The 26,075-nt window shown below is 35.9% G+C and overlaps 1 protein-coding gene across 10 annotated transcripts in view; it reads right to left on the reverse strand.

Moving 5' to 3' along the window:
* The window catches only part of LOC119559353 (UDP-N-acetylglucosamine--peptide N-acetylglucosaminyltransferase 110 kDa subunit), a 286,535-nt gene that overhangs the window by 87,232 nt on the left and 173,228 nt on the right, over positions 1-26,075 (reverse strand). For 7 of the 10 annotated variants that reach the window (XR_005220745.1, XR_005220746.1, XM_037872397.1 and 4 more), the window contains 3 exons: positions 5,344-5,539; positions 3,566-5,294; positions 3,328-3,508 (listed from right to left, as the gene is read on the reverse strand). Coding sequence is in view for 8 of the 10 variants with exons in the window: in XM_037872397.1 (XP_037728325.1) it covers positions 3,328-3,508; positions 3,566-5,294; positions 5,344-5,539 (2,106 nt within the window). In the remaining 2 variants the exon portion in view is untranslated. Of the gene's footprint in view, positions 1-3,327; positions 3,509-3,565; positions 5,295-5,343; positions 5,540-5,633; positions 5,789-26,075 lie in introns of those variants that run through there. The other 3 variants (XM_037872396.1, XM_037872399.1, XM_037872403.1) reach the window with 3 other exon arrangements.

The raw sequence follows: 26,075 nt of genomic DNA on the forward strand, positions 1-26,075 counted from the left end.
TTTGAAGATTGTGGGCGATTTGTGGGCGTTAAAGTGGGCGTGGCAAACTTTTTTTTTGAGTCAATCGATAGGTATTGAGAGGAACAATACATTTCAGTTAATATTTTTATTCTAGCATCAAAACTGTAGGAGCCACAGTTTTGGGCGTTAGAGTGGGCGTGGCAATCTGCCAACTTGCGCTGCGCAGAAATCTCATGAATCTGCATGCCAAATCCCAGTATTGTAGCTCTTATAGTTTCCGAGATCTCAGCGTTCATACGAACAGACGGACAGACGGACATGGCTAGATCGACTCGGCTAGTGATCCTGATCAAGAATATATATACTTTATGGGGTCGGAAACGCTTCCTTCTGGCTGTTACATACTTTCCCTTTTACTCTACGAGTAACGGGTATAAAAATTAAAGAAACCCCTTCCAAATTAAGTATTAAGTCTTTTGGAGTCTACCAAAGTCAATAATATGTCAGAAAATCAATTAGAGTGCAAACTGATTACGATACTGATGAAGACTTGTCGGGGGGAAGTTTCATGAATCTTGAAGATGATTTTTAAAACCAAACTAAGGTACTATTTTTGATTCACTTTTAAAGTAAATGTGGAAAGGTAATTATTATTCGATGCCATTTAACATTAAGAATAATACTTAGCAAGAAAGAACGCTATAGTCGAGAGCCTTTCAGATACAAGTTACTCAGCTAACTAATTTGAAAATAAATTAACCTTCGAATAGACCCCTTCGTCTTTTACATTTACATTTATATTTTTACATTTTACACTTTTATCTACCGGATGTGACGTCATTGTCATGCTCTTGCTCTATCCGGGCGTGGTGATCCGGAATAAAATTAAATGTATTTTAAATTTTAATCTTTGAAAATGTGAGCGCTACCGTTTTGGGAGGATTTTGGGCGGTAGAGTGGCCTGAGTAACATTTTTATTTTTTTTTTTAGGACACTTGATAAGTATTGACGAGAGCAATACTTTTCAGTTAAAATACTTGTATGTAATCTTGCATTTAGGAGCCTTAGTTTTGGACGGTTTGTGGGCGTTAGAGTGAGCGTGAAGCTAAGGAACCTATATCTGAAAACCCAACTTCAGCTCTTATAGTTTCTGAGATCACAGCGTTCGAACGGACAGACAGACATAACTAAATCGACTATAGCTTGAACTTGAAAAATCCGAAAAAAAATTTTTTTTAAATTTATTTTAGAAAAAACAAGAGAGAAAGTTAACTTCGGCATGCCGAAGTTTTTATACCCTTGCAGTTATAATTATTAAATTTAAATATACAAAAAATGATATTCCCAATAGTATAAGACAATATGTCAAAATACACCGAAGCTATAATTTGTTTCATATTATTTTCCCACCAATTTGCGATCGTTCCAATGGCAGCTATATGATGTATTAGTCCGATTTTGATAAAATTTAATTTGAAATTCAAAACTAATTAAAAAATGTTATTTCCAAGCTTAGGAGGTTATATGTTAAAAAACACCAGAGATATAATTTTTTAAAATTTGTTTTCCGATTATTTCTATGGAAGCTATAAGATATAGTTGTCCGATCCGGCTGGTTCCGACTAATATACTACCTGCAAAAGATATAAGACTTTTGGGAAAGTTTCAGCCCGATAGTTTTAAAACTGAGAGACTCGTTTTCGTAGAAACGGACGGGCAGACGGACATGGCTAGATCGACTCGTCTAGTGATGCTGATCAAGAATATATATACTTTATGGTCGGCAAGGGCATACAAATGCGGAAAAACTCCAATTAAAATTCGTTGAAAGTGGTTTACGGGTTTTGTTTTGACTGAAGAAACTTCCGTTTTGCTGCGAAAAGCATTGAAAAGCGAAGTAGTAGATGATAAAAAGGAAACAACTGAGTAAAACGTTATTTTGCAAATAAATGCAGATAAGTCCTTAGCATTTTTAATAGAGAATTGGCTAACATAACAGCAGTATATTAACATAAAAGTAAGCAGCATGAAATCTGGAATTCTGTTTAAATCACTATGGAAGGCAGTCCACGTAGTGACTACTATATATGATGCTGATGACGGACTGTCTGTCCGTCCGTATGAACGCTGTGATCTGGGAAAGTATAAAAGCTGCAGTAAATTACAATAATTACATTATTACAATCTCGCTATGCTGCTTGCATATCTCCTTTTGGACGGACAGACTGGCAGACAGACAGACGGACATGGCTAGATCAACTCGGCTAGTGATCCTGATCAAGAATATATATACTTTATGGGGTCGGAAACGCTTTTAACCCTTTTACTCTACGAGTAAGGGGTATAAAAACCTGCAGTGATTGTCCGATCATAACGAGTAATACACCAAAGGTATCCAAAGGTATCGCAAATGCTAAAAGGTGTTTGGGGCATTCGGGATAAGTGCCCAGCTTAGTAGTCTTGTTGTGTTTTTACTGAAAATACGAGTCGAATGACACATCAATTGTTAAAATCCGAGACTCCGTTCAACAGTCCCCACAGATTCGGGGGCTGTACAAAATAGAAGGTATCTTTTGTTTATAAGGTTATCAGTTTTTCAAGAACTGGAATCATTTCTATTGTGTTAGTTCTACAACCCGCAAGCCATGCGGGAGAACAGCAATAAATAGCTAATGATCCACTAAAGGTACAGACTCTTGCTATATGTTAGTAATATGTTTTAAAACACTAAAAACGTCGTAATTTTTAAAAACCACAGTTTAAAAATGATGCCCAAAAGTTTTTTTTAAATTGTTTTAAAACGGCTCTTACTATTTCTGTTGAAGTCACATTGTTGTAAAATGTCGCGTTTAAAATGTATGACTCATTAAAAATTGCCACCTTAACCAGTTCAAAGAACAAACGCAGCCTGAGCATTGAATTTTGCTGTGCGTATCCTATAAGCAAGGAAAAACGAAATGGTCGAGTGCCACGAATATCAGATACCTTTGATTGAGTAACGGGTATCTAATAATCGAGACACTGGACTATTCTTTGTTTTATGTTAAATCGTTAAAAGGTGTTTTCGCTTCATATTTAATTACGGATACAAATATCTCTATCCTTATATTCCGAATTGATGCCAAAAAATATGATATTTTACTTACTTTGTAAATTATCACCAATTTGTAACGTTTGGGACAAAATACAAAAATACGCCGTGGATAAAGGCATGGTCCAATTCAAAAAACAACAAAACCGAAATTACACTTTGGTCTTAATAGGATATAACAAATTTCAAATCGGTATATATTATTAATTTATCTATTTCTAACCACAATTTAATTGCTGATTACTTAATTGCAAACTAAGGACACACAAACATACCTTGAGGCCAATGTTTCTCCTGGCAATGTTACGACAGGCGTACCTGTCCACAAGACGTCCATAGATGTAGTGTGTCCATTGCATAATGGAGTGTCAAGACATACATCAGCTAATTGACCCCGGCGTACGTGTTCTTCCTTAGCAGCTACATTGGAAAATATTACTCTATCAGGAGATACTCCTAAAAAAATTTAATTTTAAAACTTTAATTATAATACAATAAATAATTTTTTTTTACCGAAGTCACTGACAGTTTTTTTAATATTTTGTTCCCCAACTGCTGGAAACCTTAGTAACCACAGAACTGACTTGGGCACATTTTTTAAAATTTCTACCCAAGATTCAAGGGTTTGCGGATCGATTTTGTATAGTTGATTAAAATTGCAGTATACAATAGCGTCATCAGGTAACATATATTGACGTCGAGTGGTTATTACAATATTTTGTGGTACTTCTTCACCGGTAGCGGCCTTATTGTTAGTTTGAGTAGTGGCCAATCCGTTTTGAACCAAGACACCATTTAGGGAAGTTTGCACTTGTCCAGAAGCTATCATTGATACAATTTGTATAGTGTTTGGCAACTCCGCGACTTTATGAGTTATTTCGACTGGTTTTTGTGCGTTAACCACTTCTTTAATCTCCTTTACATCTGTATTTTCCACCAGAGGTGATAAATCTGTGGCATTTATAACTGTTACATTATCAACAACAGAAGGTTGTTGTTTATCGCACACAATTATCCGTTCCTTTAAATGAGGAAACATTTGCTTATGATCACCAATAAAATATGTGTGCGGCATATAAGACAACTTTTCGCTGTATTGGTTGGCTAATTCCATTGGGCTTGTTACAGAATCCGTAATAATATAATCCATAAAGCTAGCTCCACTAGTACCTGGATACCCTAACCACATTACTTGAATTGGAGCAGGGCGAAGAGCAAATATTTCATTTCTCGCTCCCTTTGTGTATCCATTCATATTAACTAAAATATTTATACCATCATTGAATATTTTATCTGCTGCTTTGCCATTACAAGGGATTTGTGAAAGATCTACAAAGTTTTCCGATTCCCTGCTGATTTTGTATCGAAAGGTTGTACCATCATCCGGACTTAATGCATAACAAAAAATCTCTACTTTAGAACGATCATGAAGACCTGGTACAGATTGCATTAAATGAGAGGTAGGGTGATTTCCAAAATCTGAGCTTAGATATCCTATACGTAGTCTTCCCTTGACTGGTAATTCCTTTAAAAAAGTATAAGGTTTTTTATGAAGAACATGGACTTTTTCCAAACACAAATTAGCATGCCGCGCTGCAATTGCTTTGCGATAGTCATGTGTCAGAGGATAAAGCATTGAGTGGTGTGGATGAACAGATGGTAATCGATTTTTTTCAAGCTGCTCAGCAACTATACTAACCAACTTTTTCATTCGAACTTCATAATCTGTCCAGTCACAGACGATTTGAAGGCAATGAGCCAAATTACAGTATGCATCAGGAAAATCAGGTTTTAACTTCAGGGCTGTTCGGTATGACTGGATTGCTTCGGGAATATTTCCGGAATCTTTGTGTATGCTTGCCAAATTACTGTGCGCATCAGCAAATGCTGGATTAATTTGAATAGCTCTGGTGTAGCATTGAAGTGCACCACTGACGTCTTGTAATTCTTTAAGAGTATTTCCCATATTTGAGTATGCATCTGCAAATGTGGGCTGAATTCTTATAGCTTCCTTATAATGCATTAATGCTTCCTTTAATTTACCCTGCTGCTGTAATACGGATGCCAAGTTTGAATGGGCCGCAGCAAAATCAGGGAAGACCTCCAAGGCTTTTAAGTAAAGTCGAGTAGCTTCCTCAATGTATCCTTGTTCTCTTTTTATATTCGCTAAATTATTAAGGGAATCTGCATGATTTGAACACAGTCTTAATGCAGTGTTATAGCAGTCCTCAGCTTCTTTAACCTTCAAAAAATATTAGTTAATGTAAACCAGATATATAAATATAACATACCTGGCCTTTCTCTTTAAGAGCGTTGGCAAGATTGCAGTAGGCATCGGGAAAATTTGGCTGCAGTTCTATTGCCCTCCTATATGTGTCGATAGCCAAATCAATAAGGCCTTGTTCATAGTAAACACATGCCAAATTTCCATGAACTACGGCATTATTCGGAGATAAGTTTAAAGCACGTAAGTAGGCAGCCACGGCTCTAGAATAATTAATTGTTTATATAAATTATTTCTTAACAGTGGTGGATTTTATTTTTTTGAATTCAAAACAAACAGTAAAACATTTTAAAGTACCGTTTCCATAATACTCTTAACTTAGCAAAAAATGGGAATGTATATTTGACGTTGCTTGTATAATTCAGCTGATTTAAGTATTCTCGATCCTGGCAGCTTATTTGAACTATTGTATACACCACCACGCATTGGTACTCCATTGTCGTGCTTAACTTATTATCAAAAGTTATAATTAAACATTTGTCATATAAAATATCCATAAATTCAAAATTTTTTTAATTGCAAAAAATGTTACAAGAAACGTAAACAACGCGCGTGTAAAATAAGTTTTTGCTTAGCTCTCTGTTGTACATTGTACAATGTGCACTCATCTTAAACTCACGTAGATATACAAACGATAGCCTTCAGTGACGTAAATAAACACAAATGATTTCACACTGCCTTCCAACTAAATAGGTTCTTAAAGTTGTAATGTCACAATTTTCGTTGAACATAATTTCCCAGTCATCTCTTTAAAAAAAAATAATGATAATTATAAAGTATTAAAAAATATAAAGACCTTGTCTTAATGATTTTTTTTAGTAATTTTCCTTAGGTCTCCGTGTTTTGTAAAATATTATAACCCGCTTTAGCAGCGTACCGAATAAATAAATTTAATATAGTGTTTTTATTTTGCTACAACAACATTTAGTACGTACCTAAAGCTTTAATAAGTCTATATTAATGTTTTCAAAGTGGTAGATTTATATTTCTATATTTTAGACAGCCTAATACAATAAAAATAAAACCATATAAAAAATTAATTAAACTGACAACCACACATTTAGGTCTCAAATGAAAATGACCCAGAAATCTCAAAAATTATATAACTTTTGAATGGATAGTCAGATTGGGATAAGGTTGGTACCGTTCGACACGTATTTTAATAATGGAAAAACTAACAAATCTTACTCAAAATTCCATAGGGAGCGTTGGTGCCCACTAAGATTCGATATGTATCCCCAGTGGCTCTAAACAGCTCCAAAAAATGTTTAAGAAGCAAAATAAAAGAAACACTTTCATAATTTTGAGAGAAAAAGTTTTAAAAAAATTTTTCATTGAAAAAATATGCACCGTTGGTCCGATGAAGATAATTTTTTTTATGACGGATATATATTTCTCTACTGTTTTTAAAAACTTTTTTAGATTTTGTTATTGCGTCCAAGGTTCAAGCGAGCGGAAGCAAAGACAGCGAAATCAATTACATCAAAGCACGAGATGGATTTGCCTTCGTCTTTCGCCGAAATAAAGACACGAGGGCAAGGGATGGAATGGCAGGGGAGGGTCGGTTTAAGTTTTAAGTTTTAAGCTTTTTAATACAAAGAACAAAACTAAGAACCAAATTAATTTTTGCGATGGTAATCGCGATGGCGATCTTTAAAGCAGTATTTCATGTTATTTATTAACTTTAGGGCTAGCATTTCTGACCAAGTGCCGGAATTTGTATTTATAAAGCAAACAAGATCAAAGCAAAGCTACTTAGGCAAGCAAACATATAAGTTTTGTTTTCTTTTGCTAATATTGTGTGTGTGTATGTTTGTATTTGTATGTGAATAAGGGTAAGGATAGATAATTCGTTTAAAAATTTAAATCAAATTTAAAAAACTAATGCGACACATAGTATTTATGTATATATGTATTTATTATCAGCTGTTAGAGATGCCAGACGGATAAAAATAAAACCACGATTATAAACTTCTTTGCTATTACACCAGTTTACAACAAAAATTAATGAAATACGCCTTCAAGAAAACCTTCGTTTTCCGGTAAGGTACATCTCCCTGATTAAGAAAAGAGCACTTAAAATGTTTTCCATGGTACCAATTCTTTTAAAGTGTAAAAAACGCTTTTCTCACTTTTTTATTTTCTAAATCAAGTTTTGATAAACCGGATTCGGTCATCAAAGACACATTTTACAGGTAATAGAGTTCCCTTTAACTTTCTTTTACACATCATTGAGTTCCATTCATTAGTTTAGAAGCTACACTTCGTCAAAGTTGAAAAAAATGCAAAAACGCCGGCAGAAATGGCTTCTTTAAAAATACACGCCTAAAAACCGAAATTAGCTTTATGTTGTTTTCTTGAAGGCTGAACCTTAACGGAGAATATGCGCCATTGTAACTGCAATCGCATACTATTTAGCTTGCCCAGCACTAATAGCAAGGAAACTGACGTCTGTATCCGTCCGTCCGTATCTGTAATAAATCGATTTACCAACGGATTGTCGTGATCGATGGCGCATATTCTCCGTTAATGTTCAGCCTTCAAGAAAACAACATAAAACTAATTTCGGGTTTTAGGCGTGTATTTTTAAAGAAGCAATTTATGCCAGCGTTTTTCCATTTTTTCCAACTTTTTCAACTCTGACGGATTGTAGCTTCTAAACTAATGAATGGAACAATGATGTGTATAAGAAAGTTAAAGGGCATTCTATTACCTGTAAAATGAGTCTTTGATGACCGAATTCGGTTAATCAAAACTCGAGTTGGAAAATAAAAAAGTGCGAAAAACGTTTTTTACACTGAAAAAAAATTTTCTCAGACTATACGATTTTCCGTTACTGCGAACAGGACAGACAAATGTTCGATCTACTGAGCAATTAATGAGCAAACTTGACAAAACCGATAGGCACTTCTGGTGTTTTTCTGGTACTCAAAAATGTAGTACTTGGGGCGATAAGCTATTGTATATAAAAAATACAATTTTTTTCAATCATTAGAGTAACAATGGGATCGTGTATAAAAACTAATTGTATGCTTTTTGCATGATTTTTTGAGCTTCTTACACTTAAGTGCTGCAAACAAATAAAAACAACCCAAGTAATATTTTAGCCTTTTGGCGATCAAAAAATAGCGCTGCTACTTATAAATAATTGTATAACCTCCGGCAGTAATTTCTTCAAAAGCACTTAGAGTTTTAATTCTGAATGCTAAGAATTAAAACTCTAAGTGCTTTTGAAGAAATTACTGCCGGAGGTTATACAATTAAAAACATTTACAAGCTATGTTTAGCACCAAAATATTTTGAAATCGTATTAAAAGTGTCTGATTTTACTGCAAACACACAGTGCAAACACACACTGCAAACACACACTGTCGACAATTGCAGGGGGGAGTGGGGTAAGGATAGTTAGAAAAGTTTGGTTGGACAAAGAGCATGCATAAATAAAAAGTTATCACCATTAAAGTGGTATAATTGAAAAGCCTGTTCTTTGGCTATAACCTTTTCCAATTTATTTGCAAATCTTCGAGAAATGTTGCCAAATGTCAAAATACATTTTTAACAGACCTTGCCCCAGTACTGGGGTAATAATAGTTATAAATTTACTTCCGCCGTAAATGGGATATGGTTTAAAGATATTTTTTTTTTAAATTTAATTGGACGCACATTGGACATTCTATATTCTTGATCAGCATCACTAGACGAGTCGATCTAGCCATGTCCGTCTGTCCGTCCGTCCGTCTGTCCGTCCGTTTCTACGCAAAACTAGTCTCAGAGTTTTAAAGCTATAGGGCTAAAACTTTCCCAAAAGTCTTATTTTTTTTGCAGAAAGTATATAAGTCGGAACCAGCCGGATCGGACAACTATATCTTCCCATAGGAATAATCTGGAACAAAACTAAAAAAAATTATATCTTTGGTGTTTTTAACATATAAGCACCCACGCTTGGAAATAACATTTTTTAATTAGTTCTGAATTTCGAATTTAATTTTATCAAAATCGGACGACTACATCATATAGCTGCCATAGGAACGATCGAAAAATTGGTGGGAAAATAATATGAAACAAAATATAGATTCGGTGTTTTTTAACATATACCCTTCTACGCTTGGAAATAACATTTTTTAATTAGTTTTGAATTTCGAAATTAGTTTTATCAAAATCGGACGACTATATCATATAGCTGTCATAGGAACGATCGGAAAATTGGTGGAAAAATATTGTGAAATAAATTATATCTTCGGTGTTTTTTTTGTTATTTTATTATCCTATACTATTGGAATATCATTTTTTGTGTTTTTTAGAATTTCGAATTAAATTTAATAATTCTAAATGCAAGGGTATACAAACTTCGGTTTGCCGAAGTTAACTTCCTCTCTTGTTTTTTTAACCTTTCTTCATTATATCTTGTTTTTTTAACCTTTCTTCATTATATAAAATTGGGGCTATAGCTTTTTGTCGCGTAGGACCCCATTTATATCAATTTAATTATTTCTATATTGACCTATAGCATAAGATTATTCCCTAAAAATTTGATGGTGTTAATTTTTTTGTCGCCCTCGACCGCGTTTTAGACCTCTTGGCCTAGTATTACTTCATCTTGGGTCATCGAGTTCTCGTGGACAGATGATCTCCCCACTGGCATCAGCACTGGTAGTATTACTGGTACCATCGAAATTTACTTCAATAAAATCCGTATTAGCAAATATTACCTTCAACTATCTTTGCCCCACAGGGAGTGTTTTGAGTTGTTGCCTGAAAACATCAAGAAGGAAGAGGACTAACAAAAAAAGAGGTACGCGTATGGCACAAAATTTACCTTTAGAAGCAAAATACATTAAAAAAAACTTACGAGTGACCAATGTCCAATAAAGTGTCTCGAACAGAATGAAAATATTTTTTCAAATCTGACATTGACATCTCATGACGTTTAAATTTTAATTTTTTGTTATCCCCCTCTAGTGATATAAGGTATGTTCATTAAAAACGGGTTTTCTTTAACAAACGGAATAAAGCAAATTATTTTCTTAAAACGGAAAACAAATTTTTAATTTACAAAAAAATTTATTTGGCCGCAAAGCGCAATGTTTATATAAACCAAAAAGATTTGTTTCTGGCAGCGCCAATAAAAGAGAGCAATACTTGAAATAGACAAAAAAAATCTTAAAGCGTAATATGTAAATGTATATGTTAATGCAAACGTTAGGCAGCTCGCCTTGAAACTATTTACACACACACATGCATAAATACATTTTTTTTTGGGCGTAGCATACTTTATTTAGGACAATCGATAGTTACTGACGAGACCAATACACTTCAGTTTAATTCTTAGTATAGCATCAAAACTGTAGAACCCACAGTTTTGTGTGGTTTGAGGCCGTTAGAGTGGGCATGGCACCCTGCTGAAATATACTTACGCTGTTCCAGAACCTCAATAATCTGCGTGCCAAATTCCAATTTTCTAGCCTTTATAGTTTCCGAGAACTCAGACTGGGCTAGTGCTCCTGATCAAAAATAGATGCACTTTATAGGGTCGGAAACGCTATCTTCCACCTGTTACATACTTGCCGACAAATCTAGTATACCATTTTACTCTACAAGTAACGGGTATCTAACACGCAAACACAGATTTCCACACACAAATACCTAGCACATAAAACCGACGTTTCAAAACAGAACCCCAAAAAGGAGGGAAGCAGCACAAGAGGGGGGTGGCACCACAACCAGCTCCCGAAACCAAAACGGGACCCGAAGCACCAAAACCAGCTCTCAAAGTCGAGGTAGTATATATCGATAAGAACTCATTGTACTTATCCCTAATCGTGTAGTTCTCAAAGTTTTTGCCACCAGCGTCTGTGTCGCGCGTATTACTGAATAAAGTATATATTATAATCTTACTACTTGATCTCTCGCCTGATTTACATCATAAAGCAATGCCAGCAGTCTCCCTGATCAGAAAGCAGCAGTTGGATTTGTGTTTCGGAGAACTGAGCACACATCTGGGGATCCAATTCATGACAATTTTGTTGGAATTTATGGATTTCCTCGGGACTGGATCCGTTAGCGTCCCACTGGGATCTTTATTGTGCTAGATCATTACAGCGAATTCGTTTTCCTAAAAGCGGTAAAGAAGCTTAAGGTATTTGTAGTTGTAAAATACATCCTGCAGGAACTTTTTTACGTTTGTGGCGTTCCAGAGGGGATTATTTCTGATAATGATCGCAATTTAAGGCTGAAGCCTTTCAGAAAATGTTGAGAGAGTACAAGGTATCTCACACCTGAGCGGGTAAATCACTCAGTGATAGTAGCTATTCGGTCCTACGTGTGGAGTGACCAGAAGGCTTCGGACGTGCATCTAATTAGTATTTGGTGTCGCTTGAGGTGGTCCGCAACAAAGCTCTAGAGGTAATATAAAACAGTTAGAGAAGAATGAGCGATAATACAATTTAAGGTCCATGGAGGTGTCTTTCAGCGAAGGGCAAGAAGTTTAAACAAAGAAATTTCGCAGCCGGCTATAACGCGAAGTTCGGACCACCCTTCGCAAAATTACGGGTGAGAAAAAAGGAATGGTCAAGCTTGTTATGATCTCGAGGATCTGCAAGGACGGTATGTGGGGCGCTTTCATGCCATAGATATAAGGCAGTAGGTTCAGGATGCCAATCGTTGTTTTTTGGCTGAAGATAGTAATTGAAATAAAATTGAATGAGATGACATACATTAAGCCCATATTGGGAGCAAGCATATGAAACCTACACAATCATTAATTTATATAGATATCGCTACGCAAAGCTTTTTTTATATTTTTTGCATGTTTAGAAAAACTTGTGTGTGTTTCTCCTGTTTCCCGGTATAGCTTGTCTTGGCACTCGAATTATATAGTAATCATTTATAATGGGTATCAGTGAGATCGAGCCAGAACACCACTGCCATAGCTGACGAGCCAACAAGAGCATTTGCGCGTGCGCTTGTATTTCACTTTCTACTTGGGACTACCCGTTACAATGGTGACAAAGGACAAGTAAAATTTGAGCCGGTGCATAATCGTGATGCTAGAACCAAGAATTATTGTTTCCCTTTTTGAGAACTTTTTACACGAATTTCATCATATACGACTTGGAGCAAAAAATGTATTGGCCTGGAATTTACTGCCAAAATCTATCGAATTAATACTTTAAGAGAAATATGCTTTGACAGTTGCGTTTTGCTCAAAACCACGTTTTGAAAGTTTATGTTCACCGGCATTTGTAGACGGCTCAACATCTTGTCTAAAACGAGTTTATAATGATTTCAGTCAGAAGTTTGCAACGCTGTGAAGGAGACGTTTCCGACCCTATTAAGTATATATATTCTTGATTACTAGTTGAGTCGATTTCATGTCCATGTCCGTCTGTCCGTTTCTACGCAAAATAGTCTCTCAGTTTTTAGGCTACCCGAAAGAAACCTTCCCAAAAGTTTTATTTATATTGCAGGTGGTATATAAGTCGGAACGAGCCGAATCGGACAACAAAATCGCATTGCTCCCATCGGAAGGGTAAAAATCTTTTAGAAAAATTGTAAAAAGAAATTTAACGTTGGTGTTTTTTTTTGACATATTAGCTTCTACTCTTGGGAATATCATTCTTTAAATATATTTGAATTTTGAAAAAAGTTTTAGAAATGTCGGACAACTATATCCAATGGCTCCCATAGGAATAATCGGAAAAATAATAATATTTTTTGTTTGGAAAACTATAACTTCGATGTTTTTTGGAAAATTATTTTCTTCTCTTACGGTTTTCATTAGATAAAATTTTCAGAATTTTAAATAAAATATTTTTAAAAATCGGACGTCTATATCGGGTAATTAATAGTAAACAATACGAAAATAATTATACCTTCGTTATTTTTTATCAAATTCACTTTTCCGGTAAATATCATTTTTTTAATATTTCAGAAGTAAGAATAAAACTCTTAGGAAAACGGGCGACTATATGATATAGCAGCTATAGAAAAGATGGGAATATTGATCGGAAATTAAATATAGCTTCGTTATTTTTGTTGACAGTTATCTTTTCATCTCCGGTATACAATTTTTTTTATTTCAGAATAACTAATTAATTTTTTCTAAAATCGGCCGACTATATCATATAGCTGCCATATCTTGGACGTTGATGCACTGTATCATATAGCTGCCATATGAACGAAATCATTATTAATGGAAAAACAAGAAACGAAGTTAACTTCGGCAAGCCGAAGTTTGTATACCCTTGCGGCTATAATTATTGAATTTAAAAATACAAAAAATGATATCCCCAATAGTTTAAGATAATATGTCAAAAAACACCGAAGCTATAATTTGTTTCATATTATTTTCCCACCAATTTTTCGATCGTTCCTATGGCAGCCATATGATATAGTCGTCCGATTTTGATAAAATTTAATTCGAAATTCAGAACTAATTAAAAAATGTTATTTCCAAGTTATAATTTGTTTCATATTATTTTCCCACCAATTTTCCGATCGTTCCTATGGCAGCTATATGATATAGTCGTCCGATTTTGATAAAATTTAATTCGAAATTCAACACTAATTAAAAAATGTTATTTCCAAGCTTAGGAGGTTATATGTTAAAAAACACCAAAGATATAATTTTTTTCCCTGGACCGAATATACTCAGTAAACGATTTAGGTGTTCTCCTAGATCCTAAACTTAAATTTGACTCCCACATAACCTCTACTGTAAATAAAGCTATGAGTGTACTTGGGTTTATAAAGCGTTGGTCTAAGGAATTTGATGATCCATACACTACCAAATTATTATTTACCTCCCTTGTCCGTCCTAATTTGGAATACTGTTCTTCCGTTTGGAGTCCTCAGTATCAAGTGCACATTGACCGTATAGAGTCGGTACAGAAACAATTTCTTCTTTTTGCCTTACGTGGTTTGAACTGGGATCAAAACGTCAGGTTGCCTTCTTACTCGAGTAGATTGCTTTTAATTAATTTGCCTAGTCTAGTAAGCCGTAGAACTATGCTTGGTACTATTTTTATGAATAATCTTATCAGAGGCGATATTGATTCTGTAGATTTGGTAAGCCGCCTTACTTTCAATGTTCCTGTTAGACTAATGCGAAACTACTATCCTATAAACTTGCCACGATGTTCATCTAATTTTAGTCAGCATGAGCCTTTTCGCGTTCTTTGTAATAATTATAACAACCTATATCATTTAATTTGTTCCTCAACCTCTATCCCTGTATTAAAAACTAAAATCTTAGCTCATTTGCTTTAGTCTTGTTGATCTATGTTTTGTCCTGTCCTTGTTTGTTCTATGTACCTTCCTCGCGAACCGTATTTGCCCGAAATAAAAATGGGCCCGCGCGTAACAAGCACGTGCTTGGTGTCGTTTGGGCCACTTGTTTGTACTGCTCTTAGTGCATCAACGTTCAACAAATATAAATTTGTTTTCCGATTATTCCTATGGGAGCTATAAGATATAGTTGTCCGATCCAGCTGGTTCCGACTTACATACTACCTGCAAAAGATATAAGACTTTTGCAAAAGTTTCAGCCCGATAGCTTTAAAACTGAGAGTCTAGTTTGCGTAGAAACGGACGGACAGACGGACATGGCTAGATCGACTTGTCTAGTCATGCTGATCAAGAATATATATACTTTATGGGGTCGGAAACGTCTCCTTCACTGCGTTGCAAACTTCTGACTGAAATCAATATACCCTCTGCAAGGGTATAATAATTAAAGCTTCGTTATTTTGCATTGTATCATGTTTTCTTTTTTCCGGTAAATAGAATTTGTTAAGAATATGTAATTACATTTTTTTTTAAATCGGACGTCTTTTTCATATATGTAGCTGCCATACGAACGATCAGAAAATTATTGGGAAAATAATATGAAAATAACTATAGCGTCGTTACTTGCTGAGGATCCCAAGGCAGTTTTATTTAAGAAACGACCAATTAAAAAAAACTTTCTTTTATCTACAGCTGTTGTAATCCGATTGACTTCGTTTTTTGTATGTCTGATTTTTTCAGTGTGCCTTTTTTTTCCTTATTTGTCAATATCTATCAAAATTTCAAAAGTTGATTAAATCGGAACATTAGTTAATAAGTTAAATTGGTTAGGTATGTAACGGGTGTATGATAGTCGAAGCAATCGACTATATCGTTCTCATTTGATATTATGGTATCGACACTTTTATGCCTATTTCAGAAAAAAATATGATAAAAATTCTAAAAGGTAACGAATATTTTATTGTTATTATAAAACTCCCCATACGCATATTTATCATTAAAAATCCCAAATTTAAAAATTATGTTTGAAATGGATAAATAAACAAAAAATAATCACTATGGTTTATTTGTTTTTTTTTTCAATGTCGGTCCCAAGTGTTTCATTTTTTTTTTTTTAAACAGAACGATATCACTATTACAAAAAAGATTTTGTATTCAGTAAAGAGATTTAGGTTATTTAAGACCTTCAGCGTAAACTAGTTTAATCTACGTTGGATAAAACAAATTTGAATCCAATCCAAAATCCGATGTCTATTGATAATGTTAACTGTTTGGTTAGTTAGTTCGGCTTTCACTGCGGAAAGTCGCCGCTTGGCGGGTCAGTGAAACGTCTAGTTGCACGGTAAGTCAGTGGGACGTCGGGTGACGAGGTCAGTCAGTGATACTGACATTGACATTACGCTAATTAGCAAATATGAGCTGCAGGACTATTGCGGATCCCTCTTCCAGCTTCTGGTGGTTATATTAACAGCCCTCCAAATTTGTATGTAGCTACTAGAAGCTGTGTCTACATTATTGCCTTTCGGCCTTCTTTGGTTAGCAATATTTCAGAGTTCTTGTAGTTTCCAAGTCGGTGATTTTTTATATTTGTTATATATTGACGGATAAATGTACGTGTTAAGGATTTTTAGATTCTAAACTTTTAGTTTAGGTTTTGACGGAAAGTTCTTCGCAGGCGTGCTTAGGAAAAGACTTTATCGGTGTGCTCAAGATATTTGTATCCCAAGCTTTTCATGTTTTTGTTGAAGGATAATTTCATCCTATATATAAACTTTTCTTCAACGCATATTGATTCGTTTTTAATACCTTTTTGCTCATTGGAGTATGAATGTATAATATATTCTTTTAGGGGAAGGATAATTTGTCCTCCACTAAATGATAATCATAAATGTTCTTATTTTTCACAGTATATTATAGTCCCTTTTTGAATATTAATTACAGCTTCAATTTTATATAAAAGATTGAATTTTTATAAGAAGATTTGATTCTAAACCTTATATTTCGTAAAATATCTGCTTAACGTTAAGTACAGTTATTATGTGAAAATATTTTATTATTTTTGCACCATTTACTGTTGATACTTATTTAAATTAACCACTTTTCTTATGTAACATGATGTGGCTCCCGTATCAATTAAAAATTTTAATTCTTTACCTCTCTTTATTTGTTCTTGTTAAGTAGGGTAATCCGACATCGGGTTCTGGTCTAATAAATGATCCTCTTCAATGTTAATGTCATGGCTTTCTGGACTGGTAGATTTACCAAGCCAATGGGTTCCCTCTTTAATGCTTGGTTTGCTTCAGATTGTTTTGTAGTATGCCAATGCCTAAGTTATTTTTAATATTAAACTCTTACACTCAAGCCGATGCGTGAAAACGCTGCTTAAAAACTACTAACCCCTTGTTAGGCTTTATACTAAAATCATCTGGCAGATATTTTAATTATATAGAGCGACAAATTGTAAATCTGCCATGTGAAAAATTTACTATCCAAAATATTTTCTTTACTTTCCAAATTTTTCTTTATGAACAATAGTATACCTTTTTCAAAAGAATTTCAAAATAATAATTCCCCATATATAATTGGCATAAAATATAGAATTTTTGAAAACATTCCCAAAATGGGTTTTGTAGACACAAAAGATGTCAATTCAACGGCGAACGTTGTTAATAAAGAAGAATCTAAAAATATTGATTTAGAAACGATAACAATACTATTAATAATAATTGTAATTATAATGTCAGAAAGTTTTTTTCTAAAAGTCTATAAATTACACAATAGGTGTTTGAAGAAGAGATTCCAGAGTCGAGCAAACGACCTGGATAAATTTTTAAAAAAAGGATACAAAAACAAAAACATTGCCTTTTATAATTTCGAGAATTATTGATCGTAAAAAAAAAACAAAAAATTTCTTTAAAAAAATATAAAAAAAAAACAAGTATAGGTAGATAAACAAAACAAACAGAATGGACGCAGAGGCAGTTTTCAATACCTATATGAGGGATCAACATTTTAGTGAACGAATAATCACACTGGTCTCAACGACCCCAATTACTATCTATAAGTTAGAAAATGTATATATGTATGTCAACATATAATCTAGAAAGCTCACCATTAATACATTGCTCTAATAAACAAAGAGCGATGGTATTGAGCACCATCCCGGGTGTCCATGTGAGAACAATTTTAAGCGAACATGACATATTAAATAGAACTAGAATTTCAGTGGTGTACAAGAATAATTCATATCCATATTATAATGGAATGGAGTGTATTATATATGAATCTAAATAAATTAAAAAGTGACTTCGATAAATCATATAAATCGTTAACGCAAACTAGATCAATACAACAAGTCACTATAAATAAACATGCATAAATATTAGTAACTCGCTTCAACAATGCGCGAATACTAATACCTGAGCAAAGAGATCGACTAGATAAAAATCGTTGCTCTGAAGTATCAAAATTTCTGACCAGACTTCTATCAAACCTAATAACTATAAAATAAAGTTATAACTTAAATAGTTCAATACCGACCATTCTGAACACCCCTTTGAAAGTAGAAACTGGGGACAAACTGGAATCATCAGATCCACCAGAAGTCGACTCAGTACAGGTAGAAGAATCTGAATTTGACAACCCAGAAGTAGAAGAGAAAGATTTAAATAATCTCACAGTTCAAGCTGTACTTTTTCAATCTGAACTATCAAATCAGGAAGCAACTGATTCCGATTGCGAAATCGAACAACACCAAATAACAACAATGACGGACGAAACTGTTGCCCAACGGGCATATATTAAGGATATAGCAAATGCTATCCCTGAATTCAACGGACAAAAAATCAACCTTCTAAGATTCATAACAGCCTTGAAATTAGTAAACCTAACCAAAGGCACATTTGAAGAATTAGCAGTTGAAGTCATAAAATCAAAAATAGTGGGCTCAACCTTGTACAAAGTTCAAAACGAATCCACTATAAACGGAATTATAAAAAAAATTACAAGACACAATTATCGGCGAAACATCTGATGTAGTCAAAGCAAAAATGGCTACTCAAAATGGAAAAACAGCTGAAAAATTCACAATAGTACTGAAATGACGGGTAATGCCAACGCAATACTATTTGCCAGAAAAGGACAGGCCTATAGAGTTAACAACTCCAGAAGTAACTACCGTGGTAGAGGTAGAGGAAATGTTCGTGGTAACTACCAAAATAATGGGTATTACCAATATAACGGCTACAACAGAAATGGCGGTCACAACCAAAGTAATGGTTTTAATCGAAACTATAATAACCAGACCAATAACTATAATAGAGGTCGTGGAAATTATAGACAAAACAACAATAACCAAAATACCAGCAATTACGGCAACACACAACACAACAATAATGTCCGCTTTACCCAGCCAGTTTCGGGAAACTCAAAGACCCCTTTAGATACGATAAATTAAAAATACCAACGGTATTTACCATTAACCTCAATCTCAATATCTTCGTACCATTTAATAATTCAGAAACAGAAAGGCAGCTTACGTTCCTTGTGGATACGGGAGCCAATATTTCACTTTTAAAAGAAAATGGAGATACCTTTAGCAATATACAAATAAAAAAAATACAATAAATATTCAAGGAATAGGCGAGGGAATCATAAAATCCAAAGGACTTGCACCAGTAGAACTCCAAACAGACAAATATATAATGCAATATAATTTTCATGTAGTAAATCAAGATTTTGCGATTCCATGTGATGGAATAATAGGAATAGATTTTATAAAAGAATTAAACTGCCAAATAGATCTTAACCCTACAGAGGATTGGTTTATAATAAGACCAAATAATATAGACATTCATGTTTATATTCCAATAACATATACTTCTGGTAATAATACAATTCTCCTACCAGCCAGATCTCAAGTAGTACGAAGAATCAAAATAATGATAACTGATATTATATTAATACCAAATCAGGAAATTCAACCTGGTATTTACGTTGCCAATACTATCACATCAAAACAGAATACATTTGTCCGATTACTCAATACAACCAGTACTGATCAATTGATTAGTATAACAAATTTAAAATGTGAACCAATTTCCGATTATAATGTAATTCAAAACACTTCAGGTAATAGAGAGCAAAACATCATAGAAGAAATGAAGAAAAATTTTCCAATTCAATTTAAACAACAATTAACGGAACTATGTGGAAAATATACTGACGTATTCTGTCTTGAAACCGAATCAATAACAACAAATAATTTTTACAAGCAGAAATTGAGATTGAAGGACGATGAACCGATCTACATAAAAAATTATCGAAGCCCGCACAGCCAAGTTGATTAAATTCAGAAACAAGTAGGAAAGTTAATTAAAGATAATATAGTCGAACCATCTGTATCAGAATACAACAGCCCACTTCTACTTGTTTCAAAGAAAACCCTTCAGGGTTCGAACGAAAAGATTTGGCGACTAGTAGTTGACTATCGTCAAATCAACAAAAAACTTCTGTCTGATAAATTTTCACTCCCAAAAATTCATGACATTTTGGACCAACTAGGTAGAGCAAATTATTTCTCATGCCTTGAATTAATGTCAGGCTTTGATCAAATTAAACTAGAAGAAAAATCAAGAAACATAACGTCGTTTTTAACGAGCAATGGCTAATATCGTTTTACGCGATTACCTTTCGGTTTAAAAATAGCCCCAAATTAATTTTTAGAGAATGATGACTATTGCATTTTCTGGACTTGAAGCTTCTCAAGCATTCCTCTATATAGATGATTTAATAAAAACCTAAACCTTAATAAAACCTAAAAACCTAAAAGACATCTTTGAAATATGCAGAAAATACAACTTAAAATTACACCCACAAAAAGGTTAATTTTTTATGCATGAAGTGACCTTCCTTGGTCATAAATGCACAGACACAGGAATCTTACCAGACGACAAGAAATATAATGTCATAAGAAACTATCTAGTCCCACATGATGCAGATAGCGCTAGACGATTTATAGCATTTTGCAATTATTATAGACGTTTCATTAAAAACTTCGCCGACTATTCACGGCACGGTTTATGTAAAAAGAATGTTCCATTTGAATGGTCTTCCGAATGCCAAAAATCATTCCAATATTTAAAAGATAAACTTATAGAACCAACTTTATTACAATATCCTGATTTCCTTAAAGAATTTTGTATAATAACGGATGCAAGTAAACAAGCATGTGGAGCGGTATTAACTCAAAACCATATCGGACTCCAACTCCCGATAGCATATGCATCACGTTCATTTACAAAAGCTGAAAGCAATAAAAGCACTACAAAACAGGAACTAGCAGCAATTCATTGGGCAATTACACACTTTCGACCATATATTTATGGCAAACATTTTACAGTTAAAACTGATCACAGACCACTAACATACTTATTTTCAATGGTCAATCCTAGTTCAAATCTCACACGCATGCGGCTCGAATTAGAGGAATATGACTTCACAGTCGAGTATCTAAAGGGAAAAGATAACTTCGTGGCAGACGCACTTTCTAGAATACCAATTAAAGATCTTCAAAATAGTACGGCAAATATATTACAAGTCACTGCAAGACAAAAAAGTAGACAAAATTCCTGCGCAGGAAAAGATAAAGTAGAATTGCCTAAGCAATCTCAAGTAAAAGCTTCTAAGCCCAACCTATATGAAGTCATTAACAATGACGAAGTACGTAAAGTAGTGACCTTGCATGTGAATAATTATTTATGTTTTCTCAAACATGGAAAAAAAATTACATCAAGATATGATGTTGGAGATTTGTATACTCATGGAACCCTTGACTTAGGTCACTTTTTCCAAAGGCTTGAACTGCAGGCTGGTAAACAAAAAATTACCCAACGTAAAGTGGCACCATGGGATAATATCTTTGAAAATATTTCAATAGATAAATTTAGAAAAATGGCCAACAAAATATTAAAGTCATTAAGAGAAGCGCTACTCAACCCGGTGACCCTAACACCAACTAATAATGAAAAAGATAATAATATTGTTTACATTACATGACGATCCTATTCAAGAAGGACATTCAGGTATAACAAAAACCTTGACCAAGGTCAAAAGACACTACTATTGGAAAGGAATGAGTAAAGACATAACCCAGTCCATACGTAAATGTCCAAAATGCCAAATGTCAAAAACGACAAGACATACTAAAACTCCTTTAACACTTACAGAAACACCAGAAATGGTATTCGATAAGGTAATTGTGGATACGATCGTTGCACTGCCGAATCAAAAGATCAAAAGATGAAGGAAATGAATATGCAGTCACCTTAACATGTGATCTGTCAAAATACCTTCTTGCCATACCAGTACCGAATAAAAATGCAAAAACAGTAGCAAAGGCTATATTCGAAGAATTTGTTCTAAAGTACGGTCCAATGAAGACGTTCATTACGGACATGGGAACAGAATACAAAAATTCTTGAATCGAACACCTATGCAAAAACTTATATATCAAACATATAACATCGACAACACACCATCATCAGACTGTCGGAACTGTGGATCGAAGCCACAGAACCTTTAATGAATTTATACGTACATACATCTCAACTGATAAGACGGATTGCGATATATGGCTAAAATATTTTGTTTATTGTTTCAACACGACACCCTCCATGGCACATGATTATTGAGAGACATAGAAAATAACTTCATTACATTACGTTATTTTTCAAAGGGAGGGAGATGTAGTATGCATGTATCATTGTAGCGAGTACCCACTGTACCGACACCAACATTGTGTTACAGTGTACTTAAACAAATACAAAAGTCCCGGCCGCTAAACTCGTGCGGCCAGCCAAAATATGATTGCGCCTCAGAGCCCAACTTATGGGATGTGCTTCCCATGGCCTGAGTGCAGACACATACAATGAATGCACATACAACTTCTCTCGCGCTCTCGCTGCTATCAGCCAAATACATTTGTGAGCATATACTTTGATATATACATGACGGCCGCTGCCAATGTTTGCAGGCAGCGCAGCCGCGAATAGTTAATTGTAAGTCACTCCAATATTGACCAGAAAAGACTAAAGATTAAGCTTGGCCTTTGGCCACTATGACCAAATTAATTTTACTTTTTTCTGAGGAAGATAATTAATACAGTTTGTTCCGAACTGCTCCAGTACTAGTGTTTTGAACTTTGTTTAGATTAATTATTAATTAATTTTAATTTTTGGAAAACTTTATCGTCGGAAATAATTATTATCATTCTGCAAGTGATGGCCGTCAGCCAACGGGTACGTTTTACCTACCGCTAGTAGTGCGACTAAGTCTCCCCGTGAGGGCGTCTGGAAGCGGGTGAGGTCATGTCTCTGCCGTGGAAGAAGAAAACTTCCTTAACCAAACCACTCCAACCCAAGTGGAACAGAATATGCCAAGGGATGCGTGTTCGAGGAAAAAATCGCACTTGAATATGCAGACTCTATACCTCGGCTAACCATCCCCTTCCCGCCTACTCGAGGAAACATAACATGAAACTGGGACAAAACGTTTCCAAACTACAGTGGCCGAGAAGTGAGTGGACGAGAAGGTCGTGCTCTCCACTACTGGAAAGGATTTGCATAACAGTTCGGGCTTTAATAGCGGTTCCCAGCCAGGCAAGAGAAAAGCCGCTGTCGTCCCTATAAGGGCGAGAGGTAACACCCCGACTTTGAGGCGAAGAAAGCTGGATCCAAATTGGACCCCGGCGAAAAAACCCCAAAATCAAGCGACGACCAAAGGGCAACGCTCTACTGAGCAGAATGCCCCAGCCCGAAGCAACCGAGGACGCTGCCTAATCAGCGCTCCTCCGCCGAAGTTACGAAAAGCACGAGCATCGTTGGGGTCCTCGACAGGTCCCTAAGGAAAAATGTCGCTCCATGGTCGAGGTTGTGAAGACAAGGGGGAGCATGTAGAGACGTGGGCTAGTATGAGGGCAAAGTCAAAATAGCGGCCTGCCAAGATGCCGACGCTGCGGAAAAACCTGTGGAACCGGAGTGAATTCTCAACATGCATAAGTCCTGTAACCCGAATCTGAAAGTGGAAGAGGCGGAGAGCTCAAAAAGGTTAGTTATCCTCTCAATAAATGATCAGTCCAGCTTCCTGCTGAAGGCAGCTGATGGTTGGCCGCGTTACGAGTTGGAGGACGTATTGGTGCGCGTGTATAAAGGAGACGACAGAATTCGGGTCGTAATGACGGGGGGTAGCCCTAATAACAAACGAGCAGGCCTAGAACCCTTCCGTCACCGACGCCGATCCCTTTGACGGCTGTCTTGTAGGGAAGCGACCTTGCAAGAGGTATGCATGGCATCGGGATCGACGATGACTCCCTTACGTATCTGATATGGAGATTGACACCACGTGGGTTGAAAAGATCGAGCAAGATGTCTGCTTTGGTTGCGACGCCAACGCCCATCATCATCAGTTGGGTAGCACTGACGTAAACTAACTTGGTGAGATGATTTTTTTTGTTCTTTGTTATCAAAGCTCCTGGTGGGTAAAATAGGTAACGGAACCATCTTTATAACGAAAAATCGAAAGGAGGTTCTTGATCTCATCCTTTTCTCTGAATAAATTATGGGGAAGACAAAAATCATGGCGAGTGCTGGAGAAACACTCATTCTCTGTCCAACTGTAGCTTCCATACAATTGTTCCAATTAGTTACTGAAACTATCGGAAAACGAACGAGAATCTATATCTAAAGACCCTTGGCAGACTCATACCATACTCCTAGACTCGAACCCAAGCAACCTAGTAGGTACCTTAACCAGGGCTTATAAAAAATCTTGCATGGCCAGCGCAACCAGCCACCATGGTGGTCTTCGTAACTTGGAGTCCTCGGAAAAGCGCCCGCATGATTTTTAGTCAAGCCATGCCATATAATACTGTTGAGGCCTTGTATCTTTACAAAGCCGGTCTGGCAACCTGTGGGATACATCAATCGTTTTGACAACTCATGGACTATCTCTAGCGAGGAGTCGCTTGAAATCCTTTTTGACGCACACTTTCCAGGTTGTCAGTCATTCTCTCATTGCTTATGCTGAAATCGTTGAAAATGCTAATCAATCTTCCTTCCCGAAACCGCATATCACCACCCGCTTTCTCCGACGCGCAACACGCCTACAGGAAGGGTAACTATACCGAAACAGCCCTACATAGGATCGTCCCGATCATAAAAAAGTCGCTCCACGAAAAGGATATTGTAGCTTTCTTAGATATAGAGGGAGCTTTCAACAATATACTGCCCTAAGCCACCACGCGAGAATTCTGCCCACAACGGATGCCAATGCGCTCGCCCTCCAAAGAACAGAATACGCTCAAGCCATAAGGGCCCCTACGGGTCACTGGACTCCCGGTGCTCACGCAGCCCGACTATACATACCGATTTCTGTAGAATCTGCAGAAATAAGGAAGAAGAGGATACAACACCTCTTCTGCCACTGTCCAGCTCTAAGTGCCCATAAATTGCGATACTTTGGCTCCATTTTCTTAACAGACATAGCAGACCTTTTTACGGCCTCCCCAAAACGTAGTGTCACCTTCATCTAAACGTCAGGGTGGCAATTCGCGACCACAAGCCACACATCATTCAGCTAGTATACCCTTCTAGGCACTGAGGAGGAGCGGGAACAACCCCCAAGCCCGTGCGGCACCACAAGAAGCCTGCTCTAGGCTCATGTGGGTGGCTCATCGTAGCCATCACCGCGAAACCTAAGCTAACCTAATCTTTTCCCTGTGATTATTATATCCCCGGTAAAAGTTAGAGGTCCAGAAAACATCGCTTTTTCGATGTTTTAACAGGCAATCTTCGATGTAAGATCGAAGAACATCGATGTTTCTGCACCTCTAGTAAAAATTCGGACGTTATGGATACTGGATAGAATGACCACCTATCTCCAATGCTTCGGTGGAAGTTGAACCTGATTTTTATAGCCTTCCAAGCAATATTTCGTATCCATTGATTATTATTAGTGTTCTGATTGCACAGACTACACAAGTTTATAGCCAATTTTATTTGGATCACACACAATCCTAGTGGTATAAGGAATAGAGTGTGTTTTATTTAGAAGTAGGTCATTGTGTTTTGATTATGCTAACAGTTTGAGTGGGTCTGAGTGGCGGGGTCGGCTGACAATGCTGATTGTGCTAACCACGTGGGGGGTCAGTGAATCGTCGAGTTGCACGGTGAGTTGATGAGACGTTGAGTCACCCGCTGACCCTCATTAGCAATTACTAGCTACTTGGGCGGCCTTTCTTGTCTCTTGCACTTCTCATCAGCTGCATTTTAAAGTTAAGTGTAGATAATGTAGTCCGATATGAACACTATAGAGCAGTGGTCGGCAGCGGCCTATCTAGTGAGCATAGGGAAGTGTTCTGCCCATCCTCTGCTCGCTCACGTATAACGTAGATGTTCG

The sequence above is a fragment of the Drosophila subpulchrella genome, unplaced genomic scaffold (genome assembly GCF_014743375.2).
Source record: "Drosophila subpulchrella strain 33 F10 #4 breed RU33 unplaced genomic scaffold, RU_Dsub_v1.1 Primary Assembly Seq22, whole genome shotgun sequence".
Taxonomy (NCBI): Eukaryota; Metazoa; Arthropoda; class Insecta; order Diptera; family Drosophilidae; genus Drosophila; species Drosophila subpulchrella.